Raw genomic sequence first — 11736 nt, 5'->3', positions numbered from 1 at the left:
TGGTGATAAACTGCAGTAGTTAGATTAAACATTTATTTTGCATATATTCACAAAATCTTCACAAAAGTATTCAAACTCAAAAAGGAATTAGACTTGAGTCAAATACAGAGATGAAATGTACACGACAAATGAGCAGGCAAACTAAAAGGTCTTAAAAGTATTTTACTTCAGATTGAAAAACGAACAGTTCAACTGTTCTGTTTAAATAAAGATTTGCAAGATATACAGTATTTTATGAATACAATGCTGGTCATTTGAGGCAATGTAAAACACCTCAATTTTTCCTTCATGCCTTTTTTTTTCTATCCTTTTTTTTTTTTTCTTTTATAAAGATACTGTTTACCAAAAAGAAACTTGAGCAGTCCAGGAAAAGCTATTTTCCATTAAATTTATGAAAACCATAAATTGAGGCAAACCTAAGATTCCCAATGGAATCAAGATTATCTTCCCGCTACCACCACCTTAAAATTATCACATGCTTATTGGAACACTAATATCTGCACCCTAAGAGTACATTTGCTTTCAACGATGAGGGTGATTCTTTTAAAAACACTTCAGTGTGGTAAATGCAATAGAGATTTTTGCAAGTATTAAGTTTTGGAACAGTTTTGCTACTAGCCGCTAACAATACTGGATTAATATAATTTATAAATAATTGTTCCCTAAGCGGTGAACATAGGTCTACACATTCACAATAATCTAAAACAAAATAAATACTGTGATTATGTATAATGTGGTACAACTTTACTAGTTTCTAGGAAAAAAAAGCTCAACACCTTGTTGATAAAATAATCTGATCAAATTAAGATATGAATCTAAAATTTAAAAAACATTGTCAAATTAACATCAGTTAAACTTAGTGTTTCAGTAAATGTTAGAACTTTCCATATTTTGGAATATATATTTTTTCTTTTGAAGTAGAACACTTTAATGCATTGAAAATGTTTGTTAAGTGATGACATCAGTTCTGGTCTTATTTTAGCATTATTTTACTTTTAAAATCATTGCACTCATCAGTGCCCATTAATAGTCAGGTCAGGCTGTAGTATTCCATAAATGTATATTAAAAAAAAGTTTCTAAAAAGCTAATAGTACTTTTTATAAAAGCATCATCTCCAGAACAGCTGCATTAGATACAGCCATGTATGCCGAGTACGGACTTTCCTCTTTAAAGAAATATGTGAAAGTAAATGCCATTTAACTTTCTACCATTGAAGTGTCCCAACTCCTGCTTCAAGCTGTGCCTGTGAATGCAATTACACATTTCATTCGCATTCATGGCATCAAAGTTACTGCAACCTAGACTTGTAATGTGACTGAACCAGACAAATGAGGAGTTTAAATTAAATGATAACTAGGTCAATGAAGAAATACTATGAGATATGAAAGGTTTGGGTCTTTAAGGCAATACAAAATATATTTCATTATTTGAAGTTGTTTTTTGTTTGTTTGGGGTTTTTTGTCTTTTTTTTTTAAATAATTAAGTGTAAATATAAAAATGTCTAAGAGGGGAGTGAGAAAAAAATACTTCAGTTGTAAAATTTACTTAAAGCTTCAACAGTTATCACCTCCTACAGGAGTTAGCAAAAATATAGAAGACAAAAAAACCCAGACCTGGAAGCAGGAGGGAAGGCACAAACAAAGAGGCATGGGATTAAAGCAGCCCAGGAATGCAAACGTCTGTAACAAACTGAGTTTTCTTGTTTGTTTTTGAAAACTGAAATTAAAAAAATATGAAAACAATCACCACCACCAATCAAACAAAAAACCCCCAAGTGTCTTTATATTTCTTTAGAAAAACAGAAAGGGTTGGGGAGATACCACTGAGGGGAGGAAGAGAAGGATGCAAATATAAAACCCCACTGCCTGAAACGATGGCACTCTAGAAAACAAGGTGAAGGTTACTTCTCTGAGATGACAAGCTCAGTGTCTACACAAAGTACACGTACACTTTATACAAATGAAAAACTTCATTTGCCACCATAAACCTTTCTTTCAGAGGAACAGCTGTTGCAGATCAAATGTTCTATTAAATGCCAAGAAAAGAAATTCTGAGCAATGTAACTAGTAATGTCTCTTTATACGGATGTTAAAGTGACAATTCAGATTATGTTCCAAACTAATCCTGAGAAAAATTTATGTTTACAATTTAAACAGTAATGTTATGTAAAAAGTATTAACAAATCCACTATTACAAATGTCAGTTTTCCTATATGGTCATCTATATATACACAATAAAATAGTAAGTATATGCAAAAATAATAAAAAAAATCATGCAAATTACTTTTACCTTTAAAGGCTGGGTTTCCCTCAAAATACAATTTTTTGCTTTTTTTCCTATTTTTTTGTGTTTTATTTGTTTGTTACCACCCCCTAGACACACTGAGTACTACCTCTACAGGTCAGCATGAGCTGATGGGAAATACATTTATTTTACATTCAAGCTTTTATATTCTAAATGACCCTGTTGTAGCATATGACTTATCAAATGAGCAGCCTTTTTCCTCTATTTTTAAAAATTTTGTTCTTTTAAATTTTGTTTTTAGTTTTTTTCTTTTCTTTTTTTTTTTTTTTTTTTTTTTTCAGTGATCAGTCTTCATGATCCGTTCCGTGGCGAGCTGGGAAAAAAAAAAAATGCAGTTGCTAATCAATGTCTGAACAGTCTGAAGCTCCGGAAGAGATCCAAGGAGTCACTATCAAACTATCCTGTAGCATGATATCATTGCACACAGAAGAAGAGTCATAAAATAATAGGCAACTATCTACAAAGGTCTGAAAGGGCTGCATCCCTCTTGTGTTTCCTCTTTTTGCCATGGAAAAACTGATGGTGTGATTTGCTGCCTTGATGTTGTTTGTTTGTGACTGAGGTACCGTGGCTTGAATTTGTTGGACCTTGGAAGCCTTTGTTAGAAGAGCGAAATAAACGTGCAGATCCATGCTGTAAAAGAAAGAGCATGGTAAATCAGTGCTAAAATAATAAAGCGTGGCAATTACACAACCCTGTTTCCAGCTAATGTGGACATTAACTCAAGAAAGGGTCATACTTGAAAAAACTGATATGGCAAAAGAAGCTAGGCACAGTACCATGAGTCTTTCACTTCGGTGGCTGCAATCAAATGTCCGTCTCTAGACCCAAAACCATGCAGGTCAAGAGAGAATAGCAGAGCACTCTGAATTTTGAAAAGGATAGAACTGTTCTATCGCTCCCAATTGCAACCACCGAAAAAGTGTTTTACAGAAATGGAAGCCCATAAAATCCACAGACGAAGATTGCTCAAATCTCATCTTCTGTGCAAAATCAAGACAACATTCTTTTAAGACCAGGACTAATTTTGTACCACATCTTTTTACAGATGTAGAGTATCTCAGATCGTGCATATTCATATTCCAGCACCAGAATGAGCTCTGCCTAGTAACACAAACACACATTCATGGTGTATCCAAGGCCTAGTTTGTAAACTGCCTTGTTACTAGCTGGAGACAGACCACCAGCAAGTAGGAGGCAACAAGTCTTCAGAACTACTGTTCAGGAATATTCCAGAAGATTCCAGACTGTTTTTCATACATTAAAGAGGTCCTAAACTCTGAAAAAGTACAAAAATTTAAACTGCATATATCCAAAGTATATTGAATATAGAGACATATAATATTTCCAGATTACTGAGTTGTCATAGAAGTACTCCTCAACATGAGAAACCCCCTAAATGCACAAGCTCTGGTAGGTATCATCATAAAGGTATTTGTCTTTAGGGGGGAATGAGAGGGAATGTCATATATCAGCAAGGAATCTCCATCTCCCTTAATGAAAGGCAGTTCAACAAGTACCAACAGCTAACAGAGCAGCCAGTCATAATTTTAAACACATATTTTTGCTCTTTTTAACTGAGTGTAGGCAAGTCTTATTAGCTCTCAAATTCTGCAGTAAAGACTGGACTGACGTGATTTTTGCCAAAAGGAAATGGGTGCAACACAGCTGTATGCTTCTGGCAAATCTGTATCTCCCAAAATAAAGTCAGTCCAATTTCATCTGTTTTAAAGCTGGGAAAGCCACTGTTGTAAACTCATCTCTGTAAGCTAAACAGAGAACCAGGTGAGTTTAGATACAATCAGTGCTCAAAGCTTTCTAGTGGGGCAAAGGGGAGGAAAAAACCTCCATGTTTCCCTTCCAGAACAAGCTACCCTTCCATGGAGGGTGTGTGTAATATTCAAATAATCTATATAATTGTTGTTTCCAAACATTTCACAAACCTGAGATTTGTTCGTGTTGCTGGATGTATTGGCTGTTTGGCTATTTTGTGTTTTCCCACTTGACTGGGAGGATTCCAGTGACACTTCTTGTGACCCCACTCTGTTTGTGGTAGACTGACGACAACTCAATTGTTTAGAGGTTTTGCAAGGTGTCCCATCAGAATCCTTCAGGAGAATGTAAAGTATTAGTGAGTTTTTCTTTGAGTTTTTCTACAAGTGAGTTTTCCCTTAAAAATAAAGCTAGCAGTAGACAAAACTTAAAACATATTTATTTTGTTAGATATTAAAAGTCTTTCAATCAAGAATTCTTACTGAGTAAAATGGACAGATTAAAAAAAAAAATGTATTGATGCATGATTCTGATTCTGGGATTTATCTTTTACTCTTTTAATAGAATTCCCAGACTTTTTTTTAAGGCTTTTGAATTTTTTCAAAGCATATGCCTTAGGACTACCAGTCTTTTTTTTTTAAAATACAGTTTTCCCAGAGAAAAAAAGGCTATGTAACTTTGTATCTACTGTGTTCACTTTCTACATGTGTTGTATCAAAAACACACCACAACTTACATGTGTAGAAATTGCATAAGAGGTAACATCTTATGCAAGTTAAGATTCTGGATGAAATAACTAACTAGGATTCCAAGCTTTCCAAATGTGTTCTGTGGCAATACAAATCAGGAAAAGAAAAGAAAACAAAACAAACAAACAAAAAACAACAACAACAACAAAAAAAACCCAAAATCAGAAAGCCTCCTGTACTTACTACATCACTAGAGCTGGACAGTGTAGATGATGATGATGATAAAGGACCTGATGAAGAATTTGAAGAATGTTTACTAAGTGTTTCTGAAGTTTTATTTCTAGGTTTTCCCAGTGCTTCGTTCTCTTCAGCAAGATTATTGTTGCATTTGTCTAGCTGCTGAGTATCTACTATCAAGGTTACTCCGTTACCTATTAAAAACAAAACAGAAGCATCACCACACATTAACTGCTAAAGTATGTTGCTTTTTAAAAAAAAAATACATACCCACTCAGGTATTATATAACTATTATATCCAGCAGGACATGTACAGTCATCTGCACACGTACATACTTCTAATGCACGCAGGCACACATGTGCATGTGTTTACATGTATGTTTTGCATGCAGCAAGCCAACACCTCGCAGAGGGTGTGGTGGTTTCCTGACAATGTACACTATGAAAACCACCAACCCACAGCTCAGGATGGAATTTAGACAGATAAGACATGTAAGAAGGTAATAACAGAGCTCAGATGTGCTGCTTAATAACATGACACACTTGAACAGCACTCAAATACATAGGTTTAAATTCCGTTCCAATAGGCCCAATACTTATCAACTCCCATTTTTCTTCTGCTGAAGCTGCTAGGGTCATAAGAACTCCAAGTAAGTCTGGTTGCTTTGTATGATACCCTGCACTGAAAAATATTACATACAGAACTCTCATATCTCACTAACTGCTACCTTAGAACACAAAAAAAAAAGAAAGAAAAAAAGAATCGGAACTTAAATCTAAACTAAATCTACAAGATGACCACTGTAACTGTCACCATTATCTTCCTGTTACAGGGTTATTTTTATTTTTTTAAATACACCAGACACCTTGGAGTTACCTCTGATTTATATAATATATATTTATTGCTCCCCTAGATGTATTTGCATATACAGTTTAATACATACATCACAATAGGTAGCCAAGAGTTACTCTAGAGCTTGTGGGACTGAACTGTGGTTGTCTGCCATTAGCAGGGGCCACAGCAGTGCCACAAGGGTCTACAAATTGATAAAACACGAATGGCCAAGAAGCACATTCACTTCACAAGAATGGCGAGGGAAATCACCAACAAAAGATTTAAAACCAAATAAATAAATTCCCAACCTAGCCTAAAGACTAGGCAGTTGTGTCATCTTCTCTCATTGAAACCTAATAAGAGAAGACTTCTAGTAGCTAACGCTCTAAAATTAACTGTAGAGTATTAAAATTTATTTTAATTTGAAAATTTCCAGGCAGCAGATACACCTACACCAAAAGAGCGTGGCAACTGCCTGGTGGAGTCAGAACGTGGGCAATGAAAATAAAGATTATTTTAAAGGACATTTTCAGCACGTTCTCTGCCTAGATTTTGTGTTTCCATGTGTTAGTACCAAGAATTATGATTGATCCTTCAGCATTTCTCTGTTTTAAAGACTTATTCCACTTATATGGTCAATCCTGGTTTAAATATTCCTTCCATACACATACAATATATCAAAACTTTAAAATGAAAAATAAGAGAACAAAGGAGGGTCAGGATTTAGATTTAAACTAGCATTCTCAGTAACTCTTTTTAAAACCTTGTCCACATCGAAAGGACAAAGGAAGTGTGATAGTAACAACAGGTGTGATTTAAATTGGTAGTTTTTCAAAAGCCTCCTTTTGCAAGCCAGCACTCTAGACTGCTGACCAAATCTATTGCAGGATAAAGATGTTGTGGTGTAGCCTTTTTAATCTTGTACGAATCTAAATTTTCTGGATGAGAAGACAAGAAGCTGTCCATCAATACTGATCAAAAAGGTGATTTCATATTAGGATGCATACATTGCCCTATGTGGGGCAAAAGCAGCAATAAAATTTATATCATCAAAATATGCAGGAAGTTTCCCCACTATCAGCTCTGCTTAGTCAAAACTTACCATTACACGAAGACTCTGTCCTACTTTGCATTCCCCACTGCTTTGATATCCAGTCTCTGTATGTAGCCACTTCTTGTGTTACTCTAATTATTCTACCTAATATACTGTGAACGAAGGGGGGGTGGGGGAGGAAACCAAACATCATCACCATTAATTTTTAGGTACACAAAAATGTAAGCAATTAATGTCTGAGATTTGGACTCATAAAATTTACCTTTCTGTTTCGTTGTTAGGATAATATTTAGCTATTGGGGAAACCGCATGGCTCAAAACAACATAGGCATAATCAAAAGCCTGTTTCACTTGCATGGCACCATAGGAACTCCTCCCAACATCATTACCTTAAAATAAGAATATAATTAAATAAATAAATAAGATTGAACCAGTGGTTACCTCCTTTCAGGCACGAGACAGTAATATTTTTCAGAATTGTCCTTAAGACCTAACTCACTGCAGTTACTTCTTGTGGAATAGAAGAGGATTAGTGAATCATAAACATGTGAAAGAGCTTCAGAGACCTATATACTTTACACGTACAGAGGCCCAAAACGGCAATTCTCTGGGTAAAAGTGTAATACATGAAGAAAAAAATAATGTACTACATGTCCTACACATAACCACTATCTTGGATGATGGTTTTTTAGATCAGAAACGCCTTAACTCTTCTACGAATGGCACTTGACTCACTGCTTCAGAGGCTACCCATTTAAGTCAACAATCAACCTTAATGTAAAGGGAACAGTACAGAATGGAACCACCGCGTATTTATGTGACTTTACAGAATCAAACTGGAGAGCATGCTTAAGAGTTACATTATGAAGTGCAACCGTGATACAGGCAAGCAAAAGCTTGAAAGGGACCACGTGTACACACAGGTAGATCTAGCCCACACTCAGGCCTATGCTGATGTAGCTTTATTGCTGTTACCACAGAGCACGTGGAAGTTGTTTGGCATGCCCTCTCACACCCTACCTCCTGACTGCAGGACAGGCATTCTATTGGGTGACATGGTAACTTTTGCTAAAAACACATCTTGAAGAAAATCACTGTGTTCTGAGTGCATCTTGTGTTCATAGGCATGAATGAGGTGTTTCTGTTTGGGTTTTGGTGGTCGGTCATTCTATGCTATTTGTTGATTCAGTTCCTCTGGATTGTGCATTACCCTAACTTTTTTTCTTAGTCAATACATTAAATCTTGGTTTATGAGGGTACCTGGCTGTAATGGATCTTCAATATACAACATTGATGGTCTGTAGCCATCCAGCATGCTTTTTTGCACGTCATCCTTGGCAACGTAAGAGCCACCATCCTTTATTCGGATTCCAGTCTTCAGGTAATTGAAGTGACGTCCATATAATTCAAAAAACTCTATTAAAAGAACACCATAGTTGGCATTGGGCATACAGGCATCTTCCCTGGGATGCAGCTATTAAGAGAGGAAAAAAAAAAAATTTCTTAAGACTTCAAGTTTCAAGTGCCTTTACCTGCCTTTTCTTTTTCACAGCAAACGTCTAAAACCAGTAATAAATAATAATAAAATGTAATAGATAAAGCAAACATCTCCAAATATAGTATTTTTCCTTAATAAAACAGTTCTGCATCTTTAAAACAAAATGCTATCAAAACTTTTATAAACCAGTTACCTCTTAAAAATAACGCTGGAAAGCATTATTGTATTTGAACTGTCAGTTTAATAAGTGAACTTCCGGCGTTCATCATAGAATAGTTTACATTGAAAGGGACCTTTAGAAGTCACCTAGTCCAATCCCCCTGCAATGAGCAGGGACATCTTCAACTAGATTGGGTTGCTCAGAGCCCTGTCCAACCTGACCTTCTGGGCAACCTGTTCCACTGTTTCACCACCCTCATTGTAAAAATTTTTTCCTTATACCCAGTCTAAATCTACCCTCCTTTACTTTAAAACCGTTACCCGTTGTCCTATCACAACAGGCCTTGCTAAAGAGATTGCCCCTATCCTTCCTGTAGTCCCCCTTTAAGTACTAGAAGGCCGCAATAAGGTCTCCCTGCAGCCTTCTCTTCTCCAGGCTGAACAACCCCAACTGTCTCAGCCTGTCCTCACAGGAGACGTGCTCCAGCCCTTGGACCCTAATAGCAGGGTTCTTGTAAAAAAGCAGAGATATTTGCACTCACAAACCTGGATTTGCAATACAAATATAGGCTTTTAATGTACACAGCTATATAAATGATCCCCTCTACTGTTAAGTAGGTAGCCTGAGAGATTATGAACAAAACCAGTTTGTAATTGTAACAGAAAAGGGTTTTTTTTGCAGGAGTAATTGGAAATGCGATTAAGTCAATATAAGAAGAAATTGGGGTTGGGAGTGATTTTCCTTTCTTTCAAAGAGATATGCCTGCTGCCTTCATTTCCTTTGTGTTCAGCTGTCAACTGCAATAGCACTCAGCAAACACCAAGCTCCAGTTCAAGGCTCAGGTTTAAAAGTAACTACCATCTGGAAAAGTACAGACATACACATACACACACAGAGTTATACAATACCATTTAGTACACAAAAAAGAATGAGATTGATAAAGCCAGAGCTCAGCTGCTTCATATTTCTACAATATTTTTCTCCCCCCAGGCACAGCAATATACATTTAGCTCATGAATTTTGTTGTCTTAGTGGTTATACATGTTTATTTGATACCAGCTTAAAAACTTGGACAAACAAAATTGCATTGCATTCAGTAAAGCACATACAGGGTGTATGATCTGGAAAACAAGTGTTACAAAGGACAGCTGCATCTAACACTAACCTATGTAGCTTGCACCAAATAAGTTACACAATAGTCAGGTTATTTTACCCTGAATGACACATGTGCCTGGTACTGATACACCAACGGATGTTCCAAACGTCTCTAATAACAAAGGTACCAGTATGGGAGAAAGAACAGAAGACAGGTGGGATGTGTCTAGCTCTTAATGAAAAAGGAGTGCAAAACCACAAACAGGATAGCTTCAATGATTAAGGATTGATTAAATTCCTTCTTGGTGTAATGTCCATTTGCACTAGTGGCGTCAACATATTACATTAAGCTTACCTGAAGGAAACTGACAGCCATTAAAAAAAGACTGTAAGAACCGATTCCACCTGTAAATACTTCATTAAGGTCCCTCTGCAACAGGAACTGTTTCAATACTAAAACTAGATACGGTAAGACAGGATATTTCTGAAAGAGAAAAACAAAGGTGTTAGAATACTCTGATGCACATATAAGTGATGCTAAGAAAGTGTACTGAAGCTATCTGTTACATGAAGTCTCAAAGCTAAGTATAATTCTGACTTACTATATTTAGTAACAGGGTAGAAGCCAAGTGCTCTGCCTGTGATCAAGACAGTTATTTTACTTCTTCAATTCCAGCAGCAGATATTAACAACAGAAAAAAGTTATTACCTCAAAAAATTAGAATTATTTTGTTTGAATACATAAATACACTTGCTCTTATACAAGTGAAAAGGAAAGCAAAGGAAGAACTACGGAGATACTCCAAGTTTGTAACAACACCCTCCTGCTACAGCTAAGGTGATATCCCAAACTGGACTGAAACTTCTGTGCTGCAAGTACTCTGGATGCCCAGAATTCAAAACGGTCCTTCAAAATTACTACACCCAGAAACATTTTCAAAGTAGTCATATACTTACCTTTGGGTAACAGATCCTTCAATAGGTTTGTCCGCATGGATTTCCTTAGGGGCGTGCATATGCTGCACATGTAGAGAACGTGGACATTTTGCACAGTAGTGGAGCTACTGGGCTACTGGGGCTACACCTGCACTCTGTACACCCCAGCACAGGGGAGGGGGCAGAATAAGCCCAATAATATCATTCCTTTTATCAACACAGAGCTAAAAGGAGTAGGGAAGAAATTCAGATCATGGTATCTGTGACTGCAAAGATTAAAGGGAAAACAATTTTCCAAGAACTTCTTGGCACAAGTCTCACAGTGAGTATCGGGAGCCCTATCTAACTCAAGATCCCAGGATCACCTTTTCGAACTATTAAGAACTTACAGTCACAAGCTGAAGTGTTGAATATCAGTATATACCAAAACTGAAAGACAGGATTTTTCTCAGGAAACTGCAAACCCTTAATTAAGGCTTCAGCTGCCTCAGACATCCTAAGTAAACTGGAGGAAGAGAAATAGGCATTTCCAAGGGTAACACTGAACACGACACCTCAGGTATTCAAAGTTACATGGGACAAAATAAGATCCAAGAGAATGCTCTGCAAGTGTTTTACAGAGAGATCCTCAAGAACACCAATGAAGCTACTTGGCAAGTACACCTCAAGTCTACTCCAAGTTAAACAAACGACCCTGCATGGTAGCATAGACATTACCTGCCATGTGTCAGGGCCAAGTACCACCTCTCCCTCCCCACCCCAGGCTCAGTTGCCCGTGCTCAAGGCCAGCTCTGGTATGGCACAGCCTTGCCTTGGGCTGCTGGGAAAACATCTATGTGGAAAAGCGCCATGTGGGAAGCCTAGTTTGCTCAAGAGCTGCTTTTCATCTCAGCTGTTCCCCTTGGTGACTGCCTGAGCCATGCTGATGCTGACCCTGACCCTAATCCTGACCCTAACCATTGACTTGGCATCCTCAGCCTCGACCTCCTCACTGGGGACTTGTCTGCCAGCTGCTGGCCAGGCTGACCCTGACTACTGTCACCAGACAGGAGTACCATAGAGCTGCAGCCCGGTGGGCAAGGCCTCTGCCCTGTGCCTGCTCCTCCACCACACACAGCTCCTGCTCTCTCTGCAGGGGCACAGCCTGCTCTCGC

At 37.4% G+C, this 11736-nt stretch overlaps 1 protein-coding gene across 1 annotated transcript in view; it reads right to left on the bottom strand.

The window, feature by feature from the left end:
* The window catches only part of TENT4B (terminal nucleotidyltransferase 4B), a 43831-nt gene continuing 32095 nt past the window's right edge, over positions 1-11736 (bottom strand). Inside the window, exons 6-12 of the mRNA XM_075101565.1 lie at positions 10002-10130; positions 8154-8367; positions 7156-7282; positions 6942-7045; positions 5011-5198; positions 4249-4413; positions 1-2938 (exon numbers count right to left, since the gene is read on the bottom strand). Coding sequence (XP_074957666.1) covers positions 2759-2938; positions 4249-4413; positions 5011-5198; positions 6942-7045; positions 7156-7282; positions 8154-8367; positions 10002-10130 — 1107 coding nt within the window. The 3' untranslated portion in view covers positions 1-2758. The remainder of the gene's footprint in view (positions 2939-4248; positions 4414-5010; positions 5199-6941; positions 7046-7155; positions 7283-8153; positions 8368-10001; positions 10131-11736) is intronic.

This window comes from Phalacrocorax aristotelis, chromosome 8 (assembly GCF_949628215.1).
Source record: "Phalacrocorax aristotelis chromosome 8, bGulAri2.1, whole genome shotgun sequence".
NCBI classification, from domain to species: domain Eukaryota; kingdom Metazoa; phylum Chordata; class Aves; order Suliformes; family Phalacrocoracidae; genus Phalacrocorax; species Phalacrocorax aristotelis.
Note: the sequence above shows the minus strand (reverse complement) of the source record. Positions and strands in the feature narration are given on the sequence as shown.